Source organism: Hylobates moloch, unplaced genomic scaffold (genome assembly GCF_009828535.3).
Source record: "Hylobates moloch isolate HMO894 unplaced genomic scaffold, HMol_V3 SCAFFOLD_8, whole genome shotgun sequence".
NCBI classification, from domain to species: domain Eukaryota; kingdom Metazoa; phylum Chordata; class Mammalia; order Primates; family Hylobatidae; genus Hylobates; species Hylobates moloch.
In genome coordinates, this window is record NW_026652283.1 from 10,881,985 (window position 1) to 10,904,936 (window position 22,952).

The 22,952-nt window shown below is 39.1% G+C and overlaps 1 protein-coding gene across 2 annotated transcripts in view; it reads right to left on the reverse strand.

Annotated features, from left to right (window-relative positions):
- Window positions 1-22,952, reverse strand: part of LRP6 (LDL receptor related protein 6) — a 156,287-nt gene that overhangs the window by 19,952 nt on the left and 113,383 nt on the right. For both annotated transcript variants that reach the window (XM_032159641.2, XM_058442459.1), the window contains 4 exons: window positions 15,572-15,774; window positions 12,541-12,752; window positions 10,973-11,163; window positions 1,963-2,172 (listed from right to left, as the gene is read on the reverse strand). In XM_032159641.2, coding sequence (XP_032015532.1) covers window positions 1,963-2,172; window positions 10,973-11,163; window positions 12,541-12,752; window positions 15,572-15,774 — 816 coding nt within the window. The remainder of the gene's footprint in view (window positions 1-1,962; window positions 2,173-10,972; window positions 11,164-12,540; window positions 12,753-15,571; window positions 15,775-22,952) is intronic.

Below are 22,952 nucleotides of genomic sequence, written 5' to 3' on the forward strand. Positions count from 1 at the left end.
GTTATTAGAAGAAAAAAACTTAAAAGGCACATGTAACAGAACAATTCAGAAACAAAATTATTTGGTCAACTGCAAAAGGTAACTTGTAATACTATAAATGTCTAACTTCTTTATACATGGGCTAAGTAAAGAAACCACTAGGCAACTTTTCAAAGTCTGTTTCACAAGTTGTATTTTTAAAGAATCATTGTTTGGAATTTTCTGTTTAGCCTGTATTAAAAGCAACTTGACATCTGTCGTCACAAAATATGAACATCTAATATAAGCCACCATTTATTATTTGACTCTTTTCCACAATAACATTGGTTCTGCTTCAGTTTGTGTTGATGAGACTGAGGGAGTCAGCTATCTACAAATGAGCACACTGTCCAAAATAGACATCACACATTATATAGAATATACAGCCTATGTAGCAGTGTTTCTCAACCTTTAATTCCATGACATTTTTGATAAAAATCCCATTCTCTTTAATATTAGAAATTTGAAAAAATGATTTACCTAATATACAATCATATTTAAATAGTTAATAAAACCTCTTGAAATTCTGAAAATCTTGAGATTTTCTGTAATCAAATATTCATATATCGACTAAATAAATAACTTAGGTATATCATTATCATATTTCTATTAAATGTTCAGCCTGAGCTACAAGTCATACCATAAAATAACAATTTTTAACTTTCTAATTCTCAAATACTTGTAACTTTACTTCTAAATTCACGAACTGTACCAACATAATGAACACTTGTACAGGGCTACTCCTGTTTCTTCACTCTCCTTTCATGCTTAAATTCAATTTAAAAGCACTGAGCTGAGAAGTTACAGAATTTCAATAATTATCTCTCTCGTACTCAATTTAACATTGGCATTCCTGGTACCACCATGTAAGATCGACAGTAGTGATGGCTAGGAGGGCACTTTTAAAAAAATGTTTTGCATATATAAACTCATTTATTCCTGTCTATTATTAGGGTAATTTTGATGACAGATATGAATTAAGAACTAGGCCAAGATGACTAGCCATTTTCAAAAAAAATAAGAAAATATTTCTGGCTACTTTTCTTTTTTTCCTGGGGCTCATGGAGATGGCTATTTTTCTAAGCTGGGAATTGAAATATTTATCCAAATGGGGGGAAAAAAAACCAAGCACCTACTGATTAAACAGTCTTCTCTATGTTTACACACTAATTTTTAGTTTGTTTTGCGTAAGAATAAGATTAACCCATTATAACTATATTCATCATTATATAATTTTTACTTTTTTTCAAGCTATGGGGGAATTATAGAGAGGGAAGAAAAGAAATAGATGCTTTATGTTATCAGTATTCTCAAAGGAATTGAAGGAGAGAAAAACAAGGCATGATAAGCAGTCATTGTTGTACCAGGAAATATTCTTTCTTAACAGGCAAGACCCATGCCTTTCCCCCATTTCTGGTTTATGAGATTATGTTTAATTTGGAAAAGCTCCCGGGTAAGGTTGACAGGAGGCTTTAAAAGCATGAAGAGGCTGGGTGTGGTGGATCACACCTATAATCCCAGCACTTTGGGAGGCCAAGGTGGGCGGATCACTTGAGGTCAGGAGCGCGAGACCAGCCTGGACAACATGGTGAAACCCTGCTTCTACTAAAAATTAAAAAAAAAAAGAAAAAATTAGCGAGGCATGGTGGCATGAACCTGTCATCCCAGCTACTCTGGAGGCTGAGGCATGAAAATTGCTTGAACCCGGGAGGCAGAGGCTGCAGTGAGCCAAGATCGTGACACTGCACTCCAGCCTGGGTGACAGAGCGAGACTCCGTCTCCAAAAAAAAAAAAAAAAGCATGAAGAGTTAAAAAAAAAAATGGCAAAACTAAAAGTGCAGTCTTAAAAGTCTTAAAGGAAACAGAGTTTAAAAATACACAAAAGTACATATTGATTTATTATAACACGATTCCTCCAATTAGCTTTATCCCATTAACACTTACTGTATTCTTGAAGGTTCAGCTCCTTTACTGCATGAATGTCACTCAGCTGGGCAATTCGAGCTTGGACTTTGGTTCTACCCTCTCGACCTGTCATGTCAATTTTTTCAATCATTTGCTGCTGTTTATCAATCCAATAGAGCCAGTTTTCAAACACAGTAAGTCCCACAGGCTGCAAGATATTGGAGTCTTCTAAAACTATCCGGTTAGCACCTTGGAAAAGGAGAAAATTCAACAGAAATGACTCACGTGGGTCAAGTCATACTTTTGGTAATTATTTACTGACTACCAGTTAGATTCTACAGGTATAGAAAAGAAAAAAATAACAAGATCTCTACCACAAAACTTAAAAATCATGCTAAGACATACACTAGAAAACAGCTAATAAACTAGTTATTAATATGCAATCAAGAGCAAGTAAGTGCCCAATATGCAGTAAATATTCTAGTTCATAGAAATGTAGAAAAGAACTTAGAGTAGTTTGAAAAACCCTAACTTATATATACAACAGATAAAAATGGCACTTCTCTGGAGGAGCAGTGGTGGTGGACCCAGAGTTCTGAGTATACCTGAGGCATCTATGAAGAACAGCTTCACTCTCACCCCACCTAGCTTCTCAGAACACAATTAGAAAAAATGACTGACTCACCCCAAGGTAAGAATTATTTCTAATCATCTCAGACATAGAGCCATCCAGACTCTGAGGAGGCAACTTCTGCTATTGTTGCACAGTGAGAAAGTTCTTTTATACAGTGGGCTAAAATCTGTGTTCATATCCCCTGCCCTGCTTTATTCATAGTTTCTCCCTCACTCAAAAAGAAAAAATACACTCATTCCTTCTTTTTCATAACAGTCCTTCAAATATTTATAGAAACCTCATGGCTCCTAAGTCATGAGTTCAGTCAAACAAAGACATTAGCTGATATTTTGGAAGTATCAAGGAAAGTTCCAGGAAAGAGGCAAGCATAATGCCAACTTTTTAATAAATGAAGAAAAGTGGGGAGATATTCTGGATGAGAAGTCAACATTCAGATGGTAGGCTAAGCACAAGTTTACTTATATATTCTCTCCTAAAACTCTACTAACATGGTGATTTAAAAAATTTTAGGCCAGGTGCAGTGGCACACACCTGTAATCTTAGTAATCTGGGAGGCTGAGGCAGAAGGATCACGTGAGCCTAGGAGTTCGAGATCAGTCTGGACAACATGGCAAAATGCCATCTCTACAAAAAATATAAAAATCAGCCAGGCATGGTGACATGCGCCTATAGTCCAGGTACTCAGGAGGCTGAGGTGGGAGAATTCCTTGAGCCAGGGAGGTCAAGGCTATCGTGAGCCAAGATCACACTGCACTGCAGCCTGGGTGACAGAGCGAGACCCTGTCTCAGGGGAAAAAAAAAGAAAGAAAGAAATAAAAAGAAAATAATTTTTAAGGTATAAACCCATAAGGACAAAGAAGGCAGAAGAACAGAAGAGAGCAGGAAAGTGATATAAATTTTCGAAGCTGGAGAATAGATAGACCAGGGATAATGACACAGTAGCCCAGAGAAAGCGAAATGCCTATAGCCAGTGAAGCTAACAATGAAATCAATTAGCTCAGCAAGTAAAAGCACCAGGTATTTTAGAGTGGAACAAAGGTTGGACTTATGTGGCTGGGGCTGAAAGAGGAGTACTAATTGAAAATATGTGTAAGAAGTTACACAGCAATGTTCTCAGTATTTTTAAGCCTCATACTAAATGTAAACAGCTAAGGATCACCAAATATTTAAAGACAACCTCTATCTTTAAATTTGAAGCCCAAGACGAACACAACAAAGGAACTTGGAGAAAAAGACACAAAAGCAGAAGAAAACAAATAAATACAAATTTAAAAAAAAAAACAACCTAAAGAATAGGCTGTCTTCAGAGGGGCAGAGCATTTGGAGAACAAAAAAGAGCCCTTGGAAATTAAAAATATGATATCCAAAAATTGCAAAGAAAAATGCAAGAAGAGGGTTGGGAGACAAATTTGAGAAGCTCTCCTCTGAAAGTATAACAAAAACACAAAGAGATGGATAATAGGTGAGAAAAATACAGCTATAGTCAAGAAGGTCCAGCATAAAAAGCTCCAAAATAGGAAAATGAAAAATAAATTATCAAAGAAACGACACAAGAAAACATTCCAGAATTTAAGGTGTAGACTTCTAGACAGAAAGGATCAACCTAGTAACCAGTTCAATGAGAAGGAAGGAAAAGCACGAGCATAGATTTTAAAAATCTCTCTCTCTTTTTTTTTTTTGAGACGGAGTTTCGCTCTTTCGCCCAGGCTAGAGTGCAGTGGCTCAATCTCGCCTCACTGCAACCTTCGCCTTCCGGTTTCAAGTGATTCTCCTGCCTCAGCCTCCTGAGTAGCTGGGATTACACGCACCCGTCACCATGCCAGGCTAATTTTTGTATTTTTAGTAGATACGGGGTTTCACCATGGTGGCCAGGCTGGTCTTCAACTCCTGACCTCATGATCTGCCCACCTCAGCCTCCAAAAGTGCTGGGATTACAGGCGTGAGCCACTGCACCTGGCCAATCAAAAAAAAAAAAATCTTAAAACAAAACATTAGCATATCAAATCCAGCAATAAATAAAAAGAATGTACCACGCTAAATTTTATTTATTCCAGCAAACTGAGAAAAGAAGTTAAATTCCTTAATTTGACAAAGGTTATCTACAGAAAAACCTTACTTAGCAAAGTATACTTAATCACAAAGTATTGAATGCTTCCCCCAAGATCAAGCGGAAAAGGACTAGAAAGGAAGAAGAAGGGAAAGAAGGGGAAGGAGAAGGGGAAAGGAAGGGAATGATGAGAAAGGGGAACAGGAAAAGGCTGGGGAAGGGAGAGCGAAGAGAAAGAAAAAAGGAAAGAAGGGAGGAATCAAACAAAGGCACAGTATCAAATTCTAGGACACTGAGGGGAAAGAACATGTTAAAAGCTTCTGGAGGAAAAAGGAAAAGGATAGCATACAAAGACTGAAATCACAGTCACATCAAACTTCCCAATGACACAAGATGCTCAAAGACAATGGAGTTCTATTTTCGAAATTCTGAGAGAAAACAGCCATAAAACATGAAAGCAAATTATCAACCAAGTGTGAGGAGGAAAAAAAATTCAAACAAGATCAAGAATTTTAACTTTTTATGATGAGCCCCTTTCAAGAAGCTGCTAGAAAATGGTCTCTATTAAGGAAACCAGAAGAAATGGAGTCCAGGAAAGAGCAGGTTCAGAATCTGTACACTCCCAGGACAATGGAGAAATGAAGTTAGCCTAGAAATCAAGCAAATCCAGACTGGAGCAAGATGATGAAGAAACCCAGAGATGTGATTTTAATTATGGAGACAAATAGATGGACTGCTTGATGCATATCCATTTATTGAAACAATATTTACATTACACAAGTATTAACTGCAGGGAGGAAAAAAGTTTTAGAAAGAAATGTACCTAATAGTAATATGTTCATAGCCATAAATAATAAGTAATTAAGTTCAGACTTAAAAAAATTATGGCACTAGTCACAGGTGGGTCCTTTCTATCTGCAAACTTGTGCCTTGAATTCTGGAAAGTTCATAACTATGCTGGGGAGGATGGAAAGAAAATTCACATGTGTATTTTGGGTACATAGGGTTTAAGATAGCAAAATCTTTATCTTCCAAAGGAAGTCAATGTTTAGTGTCTAAAAGTGAAAAATCAAGAAATAGCATTTTTAAGCAAGTTTATTTTAAAATAAGTGAAAATAGTTGTGAATGCTTCTAAGCATGGGAACTGAGAGCAGCAGAGTAGAGCAGTAGGCTTGTTTTTTGTTACAAGCCAAGTAGAACAGTTTGATATCCATAATATTTACACGTATTACTTTAATAAAAATTAAAATTAATTTTAAACAATAAAAAAGAATGATTTTTAAAGATTAGCTGGTGGTAATGAAAGGATGGTCTGAGGTAGACAACTGGGTAAAAAAGGAAGTCAATAGTGTCACTGCAGGTCCCCAGATATGGTAAGGACCTGATCTACTTTGATGCTGATGAAAAATAAGTAAGCTACTGGAACCAATAAGGAAAAGATATGCTTATTTATTCAACAAACTAAGCATGCACTGGATGCAATTCGCTATAAAAGGCTATGTGGGTGGCTACAAATACGAAATAGAAAAAGGTCCCAGGATAAAAGCATAATTATCTGTGAATATATAAGAAAAAAAATCAACTTGACAGTAACCTTTTTCAGAGAATAGAAAAAGAAGAAACATTACTTTTTATGTGGCCAACAAAGCCTTGATGGCAAAACACCAACAAATACCTGACAAGAAAAGAAAATTGTAAGGTAATCCTTCACATGAGCGTAGATTAAAAAAAATCGTAAAACATTAGCAAATCAAATCCAGCAATAAAAAAAAGAATAATGTATCATGCTAGATTTTATTTATCCCAGTAAACTGGGGAAAGTAAGTAAATTCCTTAATTTGACAAAGGTTATCTACAGAGAAACCTTAGCAAAGAATACATAATCACAAAAGTACTGAATGCTTCTCTAAGACCTAGAAAAAAAACAACAAAAAAAAGGATTCTATTAACATCCTATTCAACACTGTACTGGGGGGCCCCAGCCAGTATAAGGAAAGAAAAAAACACAACTCTCATTATTTGAAGAAACATGATTCTGTAACATAAAAAATCCTAAAGGTAAGTATACTTAGCATGGTCCTGTGGTACAAGCTAATATGCTAGAAGGAGAAAAAAAGAAATTGTATTTCCATATTCCAGGCACAATTAGAAAATAAAACATTAAGTTTAGAATAGTCTTTACCACTGGCATTTAAAAGCACCAAATAAGAAGGAATAACAACTCTAATGAAAGATAGGCAAGACCTCTATGCTGAAAATTATAAAACATTAAGAGAAATTAAAGATCTAAACAAACGGGGAGATTTACCATGTTCATGGTTTGGAAGATTAATATTATAAAGATAATAATTCTCTCTAAACTATCAATTTAATGCAAACCCAATGAACATCTTAGTATGTGTTTTTTTTTTAGAAGGGGAAACTCACGAGCTGATTCTACAATGTACATGGAAATTGCAGGAGTTAACAATAGCTAAGGTGGTCCTGAAAAAATACTAAAGACACAGATGAATCTATTGCAGTTATAACAACTGACAGTATAATATAAGTAAAGGCAAAGTGACCAAGGGAACATCAGAGTCTAGAAACAAACACACACAAATACAGTCACCTCATTTATGACCAAGGTGATACTACAGAGTAGTAGGGAAAGGACAGTCTTTCCAGTAAATGATGCTGAATCAAATAGTAATGTGGGAAAAAAAGTGCATTTTAACCCCTGCCTCATACTACACACCAAAATCAATTCCAGATGGATTACAGATCTCAATAAGAAAAGTTAAATGAAGAAATTTTAGGGAAAAAACTAAAGTATCTTTTTGTACCTTTGCAGAAGACAAACATTTCTTTTTTCTTATTTCTACACATTTATGTAGTACACGTTTTTTTACATGGATATATACTATGTATCTATGATGTGTACAAGTGTGAAGTGTGAGCTTTTAGTGTAAAACCATAGTGTACATTGCACGCATTAAGTAATTTCTCATCCCTCAACCCCCATGAAGATTTCTTAAACAACATAAAAGATGTTAACCATAAAAAGAAAATTAATAAACTGTACTACATTAAAATTAAGACCTTTCTTTTCATCTAAAGATACTACTGGGAGAATAAAAAAGGTAAATCACAAACTGGGAGATTTATGCAGTATATATCTTGACAAAGGATTCATATCTAGAATGTATAAAGAATTCCTATACATCAATAAACTTTCAAGTTACAGTTTTGGGTTATTTTTTTGACACAGGGTCTCGGCTTTATTGGCCAGGCTGGAGTGTAGTGGTGGAATCATGATCGTGGCTCATTGCAGCAGTGGGACAAAATTAATTGTAATGAATGAAACATTTTCATGAAGAGCTTTATCACAGACCTGCCCGACAGGCACGGTGGCTCACGCCTGTAATCCCAGAACTTTGGGAGGCCAAGGAAGGGGGATCACTTGAGCCCAGGAGTTTGAGACTAGCCTCAGCAACACAGCAAGACCCCCATCTCTACAAAAATAAAATTAGCCGGGTGTGGTGGTGTGTGCCCGTAGTCCTAGCTACTCAGGAAGCTGAGGCAGGAGGACTGTTTGAGGTAGGGAGTTTGAGGCTGCAGCAAGCTATGATCACACCACTGTACTCCAGCCTGAGTGACAAGGCAAAACCCTTTCTCAAACTAAAATAAAAACAAAAGACAGTTTAAAATATTGACATAAGTAACTAATGTACAAATTAGAGGTGATATCCACGGAATACTATGCAACCATAAACAAGGATAAGTTCATGTCCTTTGCAGGCACATGGATGAAGCTGGAAACCATCATTCTCAGCAAACTATCACAAGGACAGAAAACCAAACACCACATGTTCTCACTCATAGGTGGGAACTGAACAATGAGATCACTTGGACACAAGGCGGGGAACATCACACACTGGGGCCTGTCTAGGGGTGGGGTGCTAGGGGAGGGACAGCATTAGGAGAAATACCTAATGTAAATTACTAGTTAATGGGTGCAGCAAACCAACAGGACACATGTATACCTATGTATCAAACCTGCACATTGTGCACATGTACCCTAAAACTTATAATTAAGAAAAAAAACTGCAATTACTTTTGCACCAACCTAATACATTCAGATTGCAACAGAGGTGAATTTTGGAAAAAAAAAAATTATTCAAAACACATAAATGCATTTAGGTACCCAGAAAAAAAAAATTAGAGGTGATATAAAAGACAGAGTAGATCAGATGAGGGAAAAAATATACTACACCAGGCGTGTAACTATACATGCATAAGTGTGTGCCTAACTGTCTGGAATCAGAGAATACATAATGGAAGGGAGGCATTTGAACCTGAAGACATTAAAAAAAAATGTGAAAAAAGATTAAAATAATTATAAATGTATTCAAACATACAAAAATGTACATGATACAGGAGTAAGCAGTCTCAACATTTTAGTATGCTAATGCTCCAGACTTGAGATATATTTCCTTATTTCTTGAGGAAAATACTGACATATATGCCTGTTTCTTTCTTTTCCCCTCTCCTCTCTCCCCTCCCTCCCTCCCTCCCTCTTCTTTCTCTCTCTCTTTCTCTTTGTTGAAGAACCTGAGATCTGAGGTTCCCACATTTCTTTTTCTTTTTTTTTTTCTTTTTGAGACAGAGTCTCGTTCCATAACCCAGGCTGGAGTGCAGTGGCGCAGTCTTGACTCACTGCAACCACGACCTCCCATGTTCAAGCGATTCTCCTGCTTCAGCCTCCCGAGTAGCTGAGATTACAGGTGCCCACCACCATGCTTGGCTATTTTCTGTCTTTTTAGTAGAGACAGCATTTTGCCATGTTGGCCAGGCTGGTCTCAAACTCCTGACCTCAGGTGATCCACCCTCTTCAGCCTCTCAAAGTGCTAAGATTACAGGCATGAGCCACCACGCCTGGCCTGAGTTCCCACATTTCTTAACGGTATATATACATACACTGTGTATATACAGTGTATATACTATACGGTTTTAAATTTTAAACAAAACTAGATCTTAAGCATTTTTATGAAATTTAATTTTTAAAAATCATTCATGTCAGTGCACACAGATCTACCTTATTCTTTTGAATGACTGTAATATTCCATACACTGATATAATAGAATGTATTTCTCCATGAAGGACTATCACAAATAATGCTCAGCAAATACCCTTATACACTTACATCAGTATTTCTCTAAGACAGCTATCTGCAAAGGAAATCACCAGATCAAAGGGAATGCATATTTTAAATTTTGATTACTACTGGCAAATTGTCTTCTAAAAAGGCTCTATCAATTTCCACTTCCACCAAAGCACATGAGGGCATGCCATTTTCTACCATACTGGCCAATGCTAGGCAATAATCAACGTTAACATATTTTTGCCATGCTGACAGAAACAAATAGTATATTTTAATTTCATTTACCTGATCACTAGGGAGGCCAACACAGACTATAAGGACATCAGAAATTGGGGACAGAGGAGGTAATTATAATTACAGACATAAGATTGCAGAGAAATGTGAAAGTAAAAGTGTATCTTAAAACAAACAAATAATTTAATTTGGTTAAAACACCAGAAAGGTAAAGGCCAAGATGAGGTTGTGAAAGGTGAACACTAACTTATACCAACTTAAGAGTACAACTAGACTTTTTTCCTACAGGTTATGAAACTACCCTGAAGATTTTTTAAGTAAAGCAGTGACATTAAAACCATGCTTCAGAAAATTTAGGAGCCATGTGTAAACTTTCATGGAGAAAAATTGGCAGGGAGATCAACCAGAGGCTAGGATTTGGCCAGAGATGACAAGAACATAAACTAGAGCAGAAGAGTTAGGAAAGGATGCATTAGAAATATATTATTTACGCCGGGCACAGTGGCTCATGCCTGAAATCCCAGCACTTTGGGAGGCCAAGGCAGGTGGATCACAAGGTCAGGAGATCAAGACCATCCTGGCTAACACGGTGAAACCCCGTCTCTACTAAAAATACAAAAAATTAGCCGGGCGCAGTGGCGGGTGCCTGTAGTCCCAGATACTCGGGAGGCTGAGGCAGGCGAATGGCGTGAACCCAGGAACTGCATTCCAGCCTGGGCGATAAAGCAAGACTCCGTCTCAAAAAAAAAAAGAAAGAAATATATTATTTACAGAACCAAGATCAAGAAAACTTGCACGTAGTTACATAACAGAGGAGTAATCATGTTGATGGTTGAAGAAAAAGCTCTTCACCAACCAACTTGATGCTGACTACATTTAATGAATAAAACTGCCAAGAAATGTGCCAAAAACAATACGATGCAAGAAAAACACAATAGATGAACCATCTTAAAAACTCAAATTAAAATAAGGAAACGTATTTCTTGGGTACCTGAGAGATCACTGCTTTCAATTCGCCGGAGATCTGAATCAGCCCAAAAGAGCTTGCCCAGCCTGCTATCAAGGGCTAAAGCAATTGGTTTACTTAAGCCGCTGAAAAAGAGAACCTCCCGTTCTGTCCCATCCAAAGCAGCCCGTTCAATTTTAGGAGACCTTTCCTGAAGATTGGTAAAATACATATACCTAGAGGGAAAGGAGGAAAAAATAAGTTACTGGAGTAAGAAACCACATAAAATGAGAATATTCTTATTAAGACAAATGGAGGTAGAATATTTTTAAGTATTGTTTTTAAATGTTTTAAAATACGTATTTTTTGACCAGGCACAGTGGCTCATGCCTGTAATCTCAGCACTTTGGGAGACCGAGGCAGGGGTATTGCTTAAGCTTATGAGTTAGAGACCAGCTTGGGCAATATGGCAAAACCCCATTTCTACAAAAAATACCCCAAAAATTAGCCAGGCATGGTGGCGTGTGCCTGTAGTCCCAGCTACTTGGAAGGCTGAGGTGGGAGGATCACTTGAGCCCAGGAGGCAGAGGTTGCAGTGAGCTGAGATTGTGTCACTGCACTCTAGCCTGAGTGATCAAGCCAAACCTTGTATCCAAATATATACATATATATCCTCTTTTATATAAATATATATGTACATATATAAATCCTCTTTATATAAATATATGTATATATAAAAATCCTTTTATATAAATATATACACATATTTATATATTTACATTTTTAAAAGGTCATGGGATACTTTTACTACTTTTAATAGTAGCAACAAAGGTACACAGAAGTTATTAGGGAGCTTTCATAGATTAACAGAATAGTGTTAGACATAGGCACATATATGTTTTCAGAATAATACAATAAATTAAAGATCAGTGACTAGAGAGACCTGAACACAAAATTTTAAATTCTTTCTAATTAATCTATTTAATAACTAAAAAGAAGTTACATATAAATCACTTCTTATATTTAACTTCTAGATTTCATCCTTTTCCTCTCTTTTGAAGTAAGCTACTTTACTTGCTGAATACCTTATCATTGACTCAGATACAACTGAATATTGCGTATTTATTAAATGCAAAGCTCTTTATTAAATGAAAGGAAGCATATTAGTTCTCATCATAAAGAAAACGGATGTCTAGTGGTAAATACAAGACTAAAAAATAATTAAATGTAAGGTAAATTGGAAAGGACTAAGTGTAACTTGGAGAGGCACAGATACAGAGTACTGAGTATTCAAGAGGGGGCAAAAATCACACCTGGCTGGGATGAGGCAGATCAAGGAAAACTTCCTGGAGGACATGGCAGTTGAAATGGTCCTGCAGGTGTGGTTAAGACTTAGAATTAAAGCAATAGTGGCCCAGGAAAGAAAGTCCAGGCAGTGAAATCAGAGAAAGTGTAAGACAACTGTTAAGACAATGCAGAGACAAACGAATAGAGAATATTGAGTTGTTTGCTGGAGCACAGGACACTTAAAGGTAAATAAATAACAGGCTGAAAAAGAACGGTGAGGAGAATCTCAGAAGCCACAGTATCTGAACGCCACTTTAGTAACATACCCTTTCTCTGGGTTTACCACAATGGCTCGAGGTCTGTCCTGCTCGCCTTTTAGCACCACTCCAACTGATCTCCCATCTAATCTTGTCACATTAATGACATTGGTAGCCTCACAAGTCCAGTAGATGTAGCGGCTGTAAATATCAATGCTGAGGTCATAGGGTTGTATTTCCAGGTTCTGACTCGGAACTGAGCTCACAACCACAGTAAAGCCCTAGGGAAAAAAAGACATACACAGAAAATTAAACTCCAGGGGCAGATAACCCTGAGGCAATCACTCACAATGCTTACACCTACATGGGCACACAGCGGAGAAGGCTCTCTCAAGTCTTAAGGAGTATTTCTTACTGACACCTTTTTTTATGGGTAATGTGCTTCTTTGTTAATACACATGTCAAATGTTCCTTGGGTTATCCTGCTGCTGAAAAAAGAGCTGAGGTCAGATAGTTGCTCCAAGAACCTGATAATGCCTTGATTAAGAGATGGGAGTCTTTCCTTTTCCTTTTCCTTTTCCCTCTCCTCTCCTCTCCTTTCCTTTGTGGAGATGGTCTCCCTCTGTTGCCCAGGCTGCAGTGCAGCGGCATAATCTCGGCTCACTGCAACCTCCCTGCCTCGGGCTCCCGTGATTCTCCTGCCTCGGCCTGCCGAGTGCCTGGGATTGCAGGCGCGCACCACCACGCCTGGCTGGTTTTTGTATTTTTGGTGGAGACGGGGTTTCGCCGTGTTGGCCAGGCTGGTCTCCAACTCCTGACCTCGAGTGATCTGCCCACCTTGGCCTCCCAAAGTGCTGGGATTACAGACGGAGTCTCGCTCACTCAATGCTCAGTGTTGCCCAGGCTGGAGTGCAGTGGCGTGATCTGGGCTCGCTACAACCTCCACCTCCCAGCCGCCTGCCTTGGCCTCCCAAAGTGCTAAGATTACAGCCTCTGCCCGGCCGCCACGCCGTCTAGGAAGTGAGGAGCGTCTCTGCCCGGCTGCCCATCGTCTGGGATGTGAGGAGCGCCTCTGCCCGGCAGCCCCATCTGGGAGGTGAGGAGCGCCTCTGCCCGGCCACCCCATCTGGGATGTGAGGAGCGCCTCTGCCTGGTCGCCCCGTCTAGGAAGTGAGGAGCGCCTCTGCCCCGCCACCCCATCTGGGAAGTGAGGAGCACCTCTGCCCGGCCGCCCCGTCTGGGAAGTGAGGAGCGCCTCTGCCCGGCCGCCCCGTCTGGGATGTGAGGAGCGCCTCTGCCCGGCCACACTGTCTGGGACGTGAGGAGCGCCTCTGCCTGGCCGCTGTGCAACCTTCCAAGTGTGAAGTGACAGCCTTCATTGTCGAATGAATGAAGACACTGGCACTGATTATGTAACACCTTGGCAGCTATCTCAAGTCGATGGTGGAGGTATTGGAATTATAGAAGAAAGCAAACACACAAATTTGACTAAAGGTGATTTTGTGACTTCTTTCTATTGGCCCTGGCAAACCAAGGTTATTCTGGATGGAAATAGCCTTGAAAAGGTGATATATATATATATGAACGTATCTGATTTTTTTTCCCCGTATAATTCTTACTTTGTGCATTTGATATTCAGTTGTGTTTGTAATCACGGAAAAATAAAAGCATATAAAAAAAAAGAGATGGGAGTGAGAGGGTGGCAACTGTCTTCTCTAAACTGGAGACAACTGTGGCTAAAACCACACCCTAGAAATATCTCTAAAGCAGCGGATTGCAACTAGAGGCAATATTGCCCCGCCATGGGCATTTGGCAATGTATGAAGACATTTTTTACTGTCACGACTGTGGGAATATAACTAGTATCTAGCAGGCAGAGACCAGGGATGCTGTTAAACATCCTACAATATTCAGAGCAGCCCCCCACAACAAACAATTAATCCAGCCCAAAATGGCCACAGTGCTTGAGAAACCCTGCTTGAGAGATAACAGCAACTAGTAAAAGCTACAAATCAAATCATCTCCTTTTCTGATTCTCAAGTCTACACATGCAATTTTTTTTAAATAAACTCAAGCAAAAAGAGAGGCTTTGCCCATTTGTGCCATCTGAACTGTATCTTATTGGTATCTCTGAAGTAACATATTCCTTAATTTCTATCTATTAGTTATCAGCCCATCAGTCCTGGCCTATATGGTGGAAAGTACATCTGGAGAACACAGCTATTACTACACCCTAAATGATCTCTCAGCAGCCCTAAATATATTACCTCCTTTCTCTTTATCGTAAGATGAGACATAGTGAAAAACGGTACTCTAACTTCCCTAAATTTTAATACATTCAAGATACAACTTACGATCATTGCTATGAAGAGGACAACAAGTAATTATTTATAGTATTATAATCCCAGTCTGACAGGGCTTGGCCACAGAAAGCAAGCAAAGAAGTATCGATAGCAATGTGTAAATCCATAAATGGCATGTAAATGGGTAAGATTTATTGATAATATCCTTATTCCCATCCCATAGTCACCAAATAATTATGACCAAAAAAACCCACTGGATTAATAACATGTTAGATGTTTTTAACTAACTACTGAGATTGTGTTGTATGTTTCATATCCTCTGAACCTTCTAAATAATAGTTAACTAGTAATGTAACCGTTATTTATTGAGTTCCTGTTACATAACACATAAGAGCTATGTGCTTTGCATTCTTTTCAGCTAAAAAAGTTCATAAGAATCCTAAGTGAGGGATAGAGCTGGAATCAGAACCAAGGCCTATTTCAAGGCTTCTAATACTCCGTACAAATAGAAATGTAAGGAAAAAGACTTCATAAAGAAATGTAGGGGGCAGTCACAAAGCCATTACCAACGTAACAGCTTAAGTAAGCCTAACAATTTTCATCATAATATCATCATCAAACAATAGCTTACTCAAAATATCGTCAGAAGGGAAAACTAAGCTACTAGGTCCAGAATTTCAGTTTCATACACACATACACACACACTTAAGCAGAGTCAAGACTTAAGTGAAACAGAATGGTTGGTGAGTCCAATTATTAGTCGGGAGAAATGAATTTTGAACCAAGCTCTCAATTACCTGGCTGCCATCTTCCTGTGCCTTTCGGATCATGTTTTGTCGTGAGTCAATCCAATAGAGTTGCTTGTCCAGTGGGTCATAGTCAATGGCCCGGACATTCCGAAGGCTGTGGATGGGAAGGATGATGTCGGGGCTCTGTTGTTCATCAATCACCATGCGGTTGATGGCACTCTTTTGACTGAAGAGCAGGAAAGTGGTAGGAGCTTAAAAGGAAGAAAAGAGAAAATCTGAAATCCAGTTACCCTACATCCTCTATCATCCAATGATTTGATCAGCCTGTTGTATGTATTTCATACAAAACAGACATAGATGTTGAAGAGCTAAGGCTGAGGACAAAATTCTTTGGCATGCCCTCAAAAACTCTCTTCAGAGTAACACCAATCAGCTCTCTGGTTACCAAATCAGTTATGAATTTACCTAATGACATAGCCACCTACCCTATTTTTCTCCATCTTGTCCACAGAGATACCACAGAAAACTTCATTTCCATCAGGTATTTGATATACAAAATTCTCCTCGTCTACCAAGTGAATAACCCTTAACCTATTCTGTCTGGTGGGTGGCAGGAAGCCTGGGCTTATATAAATTAAAGCAGAAACTTCTAGACTGATTTTACACATGACAGGGCAAGACCCATCTCAAGGAAAAAAAAAAAAAAGGCTGATTTTAGTCTCAGCCTTCTCATTTGATCTTAAGTCACTGAGCCTCTCTAAGTCAAAGTTTACTCAGCAGTAAAATAAGTCATAGCCATCTTGTCCCTCTCACTGAGTTACTATGAAAATTTTACAACGTATATGAAAATACTTTAAAAACTGTAAGGCACTATATAAATGTAAATTTTTAATATGTTTTTAATAACTTAAAAATTATTTATAAAAAATTAATACAGATGGGGGGGTCTCACCATGTTGCCCAGGCTGGTCTCGAACTCCTGGGCTCAAGCAATCCTTCCACCTCGGCCTCCCAACTGCTGGGAATACAGGCAGAGCCACTGTGCCCACCCATAAATTTAAAATAATTATTTATTACCAGTAGTTGTAGTAATAAACTTGTATTAACAGGCATTGAACCTTAATGGATTGCAGATATTATTTTGTTGTATGTGTATGTGATGACGGCATGGAAAGAGAGCAGGTAAAAATTACAAAAACTAATAATAATAGATGCTTTATGATATGGTTTGGCTGTGTCCCCACCCAAATCTCAACTTGAATTGTACTCCCACTATTCCCATGTGTTGTGGGAGGGACCCAGCGGCAGGTAATTGAATCATGGGGGCCGGTCTTTCCCATGCTGTTCTCATAATAGTGAATAAGTCTCACGAGATCCGAAGGGGTTTCCCCTTTTGCTTCTTTCTCATGTCTCTTGCCACCGCCAGGAAAGAAGTGCCTTTTGCCTCCCACCACAATTCTGAGGTCTCCCCAGCCATGTGGAACCGTAAATTAAACCTCTTTTTGTTCCCAGTTTCCAATATGTCTTTATCAACAGCATGAAAATGAACTAATGCAGTGGTGCGATCTCGGCTCACTGCAGCCTCCACCTCCCAGGTTCAAGCGATTCTCCTGCCTCAGCCTCCCGAGTAGCTGGGATTACAGGTGCCCACCACCATGCCCAGCTAATTTTTGTATTTTTAGTAGAGACGGGGTTTCACCATGTTGGCCAGGCTGGTCTCGAACTCCTGATCTCGTGATCCACGCACCTCAGCCTCCCAAAGTGCTGGGATTACAGGTGTGAGCCACCATGCCCGGCCAAGAATGACTTCTGAGAGACTACCAACAACTTCAAAGTCTAATACCATTTTTTAAATCTTCACTAAAATATCTGTATACATTTCATAATTATACTCTATTTTCTTAGTGTTTAGACATCACCTAAATACAGGAGAATTTTGTCCTTCTCAGGAATATAAAACATAAATAGCCAAGCTACGACTCCTTGCTTTATTTCCTCCTATTCCGCATTCTTCACAGCTCCATTATTTGTGGTCTCTCAGCTTATTTTACATTTACACTCAAATGAATACTGGCTTAAATCCCAAAGGAAATCAGTACTCACAAAGAAACTTGGTATTTACAAAACTGCAATTCTGCTTTAAGTTCTTCATTAGTTAAAAACCCACACTAAGCTTGGAAGATTTAGAAAGTTATCCCAATGATCCTACTACAAATCTCCATTTCTGGAGTCCATCATACTAATACATTGATTTAATAACTTTTAGCAATTTTTGTGGAGTCCATACTTCGAGTAGTAAAAACACATCACACAGAATAGCTAAAAAGTCTCCCACTATCATTTTTATTTTTAAAAAATTGTATTTTGGCAGTACTACTTTCTTAGTAAAGCAAGAAAAAAATTTTAAAGGTTCTAAATTGGCTGGGCACAGTGGCTCATGCCTGTAATATTAGCCCTTTGGGAGGCTGAGGCAGTAGGATCACTTGAGGCTGGGAGTTCAAGATCAGCCTGAACAACCCAGCAAAATCCCCTTCCGTTTAAAAGACTTAGAAGAAAGATCCCAGAGTTTTAGTTCCCACATTTTCTTGCCTGGGGAGCAATTAATCAAATATATATTTGGCTCCTAGGATATTTTGCTGGGTACGCTCTTTTCTAAGAAAAATTTTAACCTTCAATAAGATTCCACAATTAGCTGTGGATCTTGCTGTTCTAGAAATGTGGATTAAGAGAAAGCCACATGTGGCTCCAAATAAATGCCTGCTCCAAAAAGTCTACTCAAATATATTAAAAATTACAAATTAACTGGTTATTTCTAAAAGGCAGCTAATATTTTGACCTATTTTCAAGTCAGTAAGTGCTTAAAATGACACAGAATATGCCATTTTAAAAGCCTAAATCCACCCTATTAAATTAATGTAAACTCTAACCACCTCTCCCACATTTCCTTCAGAATGGTGCTTTAACAACAACCTCATCTGGTTGTCTGAGTCTCGCATTCCCACAACGAAGACATCAGAGAAGCTGGAGGATGAGATGTACGTAGGAGGGAGCTTTTCAGTTCTCTTCTGAAGGCATATGTGTTCACTGGTAGCTTCGACAAAGGTGTTGCTCTTGTTTAAGAATAGAATAAACTATAAGGCCAAGCCCATCATGTATGACTGTACCATTTGTGCTCTGTGCCAGGGGCATTGAGTAGGAACTGAAATCCAGTCCACACTTCCTTAGCCAGGCCACACACCTATAGGGCTCAATCTGCTCAGAGGAAACATCTTTTTCCAATTTGCACAAAGATGCCACAGAGGCCACTTCAGTACTGAATAAAGGATTACACAATCTGGCTTCCCATTTCCTCTCTGATCTAATCTCTTTATTCACTTCATTCCAGCAACACTAGCTTCCTAGGTGTTCCTCTAACATGTCGGACATATTCCCCCAAGACCTTTTGCATTTACTATCCCCTTTTGCTTGATAGGTCTTTTCCCAGATATCTGCATAGCTCATTTCCTCACTTCCTTCAGTTCTTGACATAAATGTCATTTTTTTCAGTAAGAACTTCCCTAACCACCCCACTTAACACTGCAGTCCCTGCCACCATCACCCTTTCTTGCTCTTTATATTTCTTCATTATACTTATTGCCACCTAACCCCTGACATAATTTATTTAGTTTATTATCTGTTCCACTGAATTTCACTCACTGCTATATTTTCCAACGGCTGAAGTAATGTGCAGCATGTAATAGGTGCTCGATAAACACTCATTACAATAATATATGAAGAAACAAAGAAACAAGCAATAGAGCCTAGTGCAGTGGCATGTGCTCATAGTTCCAGCAACTCGGGAGATTGAGGTGGGAGGACTGCTTGAGCTCAGGAGTTCAAGTCTAACCTGGGCAACACAGTAAGACCTGATCTCTTAGAAAGAGGAAAAAAAGCCAGAAAGAAGAACTGGGTGACAAGGAGAGCCTTGTAGCTATGATTTTGAAAGTAAGAGAATAAAATTTGAGACGAGGAAAGGAAAAGAAAAATTTATTTAGGACCTCCAATATATCACATATCATACTAAATGTTACTTAATCCACAAAATTATCTCTATTTTATAGGCTAATGCACTGAGGATCTGAAAGGTTAGGCCAGGCGTAGTGGCTCATGCCTGTAATCCCAGCATTTTGGGAGGCTAAGGCTGGTGGATCACCCGAGGTCAGCAGTTCAAGACCAGCCTGGCCAACATAGTGAAACCCCGTCTCCACTAAAAATACAAAAATTAGCCAGGCACCGTGATGCACGCCTGTAATCCCAGCTACTCAGGAGGCTGAGACAGGAGACTCAACTTGAACCTCGGAGGCGGAGGTTGCAGTGAGCCAAGATCGCGCCACTTTACTCCAGCCTGGGTGACAATATGAGACTGTCTCAAACAAACAAACAAAAAGTCTTTCAGCCAGAACCGCCATCTTCCAGTAATTTGCCAAAATGATGAACACAAAAGGGAAAGAGGAGAGGCACCTGATACATGTTCTCTAGGCCTTTTAGAAAACATGGAGTTGTTCCTTTGGCCACCTATATGCAAATCTATAAGAAAGGTGATATTGTAGACATCAAGGGAATGGGTACTGTTCAAAAGGAATGCCCCACAAGTGTTACCATGGCAAAACTGGAAGGGTCTACGATGTTACCCAGCATGCTGTTGGCATTGGTGTAAACAAACAAGTTAAGGGCAAGATTCTTGCCAAGAGAATTAATGTGCATATTCAGCACATTAAGCACTCTAAGAGCCGAGATAGCTTCCTGAAAGGAAGCTATCAGAAAATGGAAAGTGATCAGAAAAAGAAGGAAAATGATCAGAAAAAGAAAGAAGTCAAAGAGAAAGGTACCTGGGTTCAACTGAAGCACCAGCCTGCTCCACCCAGAGAAGCATATTTTGTGAGAACCAATGGGAAGGAGCCTGAGCTGCTGGAACCTACTCCCTATGAATTCATGGCATAATAGGTGTTAAAAAAAATAAAAGACTTCTGGACTGTTAAAAAAAAAAATAAAGGTTAAATAATTTTCCCAAGGTCACAAAGCTGTTGGGTAAAACAGCGTATGTGCTTTTCCAGGCCTTGCCTTGCCTCTTCATTCATTTATTTAACAATAATTTCTTGAGTGTCTACCACAGACTAAGTGTTATTCTAAGGCACATAAGATATGTCAATGAAGAAAACAGAAAAAAAATTGTTGCTTCATGGAGTTTATATTCCAACAGACAGACAATAAGCAATAAATATAATAAGGAAGTTATATAAATAGTAGAGTATATAAAAACATAATACATAAAGAGGTGAAAGTGCTATGGGAAAAAGAAAAGAAAAAGTACAGATAAGGGGCACTGGCATGCTGGAAAGAATGGCAGCATAATTTTAATTTTAAATAGCATAGACCAGGTATCACTATGAAGGAAACAATTAAGCAAAGACTTGGACGTGAAGGGTATCCACGCAAATATATGCAAGAACACTCCAAGCAGAGGAAACAGGCGTTCCACAGTCACGAAGTGGGGGTACCCAGGCTCATCTGAAACCACCAATGAGGCCAGTGTGGCTGTCATGAAGAAAGCAAGAGAGACAAGAGTAAAAGCTGAGGTTAGAGAAGAAAACTCAGTGGTGGGGAGTGAGAGTGAAGAAGGGGTTATGAAATGTGGGGTATAGGTCATGTAGGACCCAGCAGGCCATTATAAGAACTAGGTTTTTACTCTTTTTTTTTTTGAGATGGAGTCTTTCTCTGTCCCCCAGGCTGGAGTACAGTGGCACGATCTCGGCTCACTGCAAGCTCCCCCTCCCGGGTTCACGCCATTCTCCTGCCTCAGCCTCCCGAGTAGCTGGGACTACGGGCGCCCGCCAACACACCCGGCTAATTTTTTGTATTTTTAGTAGAGACGGGGTTTCACCGTGTTACCCAGGATGGTCTTGATCTCCTGACCTCGTGATCCGCACGCCTCGGCCTCCCAAAGTGCTGAGATTACAGGCTTGAGCCACCGCGCCTGGCCAGAACTAGGTTTTTATTCTGTGTGAAATGAGAAGCCAAACTTCTCAAAAGAGATGGCTATATATGTCACTGTCCTTTCCTTTTTTCCATTCACGTTTTAATGTACTGCATTCTGCATTTCACCATTACATCCCTGAAATTACTCTCTTCAGGGTTAATAACCACCTTACCCAAAAATCCAATGTATGCTATTTTAGACCTCCCCTTACTCATTCAACAGAGTTCATTTTTGAAACAACCTTATCTCTGTCTTCATGCCTCTATTCTCTCCTGCTTTTCCTCTTACCTCTCCGGTTGCTACTTCTCAGTGTTCTCTGTGAACTTCTCCTCCTCAACCAGAGTTGCATAGTTTACCAAGTGCCTTCTTCTCTCTCCATCAGAGTTAGCCCACTGATGGGGGTTATGGCCCACAAGTTAAATCTGGCCTGCTGCCTGTTTCTGTAATAAAGTTTTACTGGAATTCAGCCACTTCCATTTTTAAAATGTATTGCCTGAGGCTGCTCTCACACTACCATGGCGAGGGCTGGGCAGAGTTCAGCAGGTGTGACACAGCCTCAACACCCACAAAGCCTGTAAGAGAAAGTTGCTGGCTCTTGAACTATACCTTCTCTTTAGGTAACCTCATTCATTTTAAATACATCCTGGTAATCCCAAAATTTGTATCTCCAACCTCATGTCTCTTCTCTGATGATAGTCCATCATCTATGACACATAATCTAGAGGTCATCCTTGCTTCCTCCCTTTCCTTCCCACACAGAACTCATTAACAACTTCTGCTTCCTCCAGCTTCAAAATACATCTCGAATCCATCAACCTCTCTTCAACACACATGCTGCTGCCACCACCATTGTCCAGGTCTACCTGCATTACCACACTGGTCTAACTGACTTCCCTGCTACTGGTTCTTCTCCCCAGAAATCAGACCATGTATTATCTTTAATCTTCATAACAACCCTATACAGCAATTACTATTATTATTCCAGTTTTACAAATGAGAAAAAATTAAGGCTTAGAGAATTTATTACCTGTATAAAGCAAAAAAGCTAATGTGTGGCAGAGATTCCAAAGTATAACCTCTTAATCATTCTACTGTATGCTTGTGTCCTTTCTCTTTCACAACTGAAGTCGGCATCAGAATAGACCAAATTTTTCCTATGGGAATTCTGACACATTCTCTCAAGCACAAAAGAAAGTCATGCCAATAGTTAATTATCTCTAATATCCTTAGCAGTTTGTTACTTTCCACTATATTGACCCAAATCCTACACCCCTCCCATAATCTACTCTTTCTGATCTAATCTACTTATTTCTTAATCGTATCTACCAATTTGTTCTTGTGTATCCACCAAGAAATGGGCCTTCATATATATTTAAGTTATATTCATATATATTTAAGCCAGGTTTCCCCTAG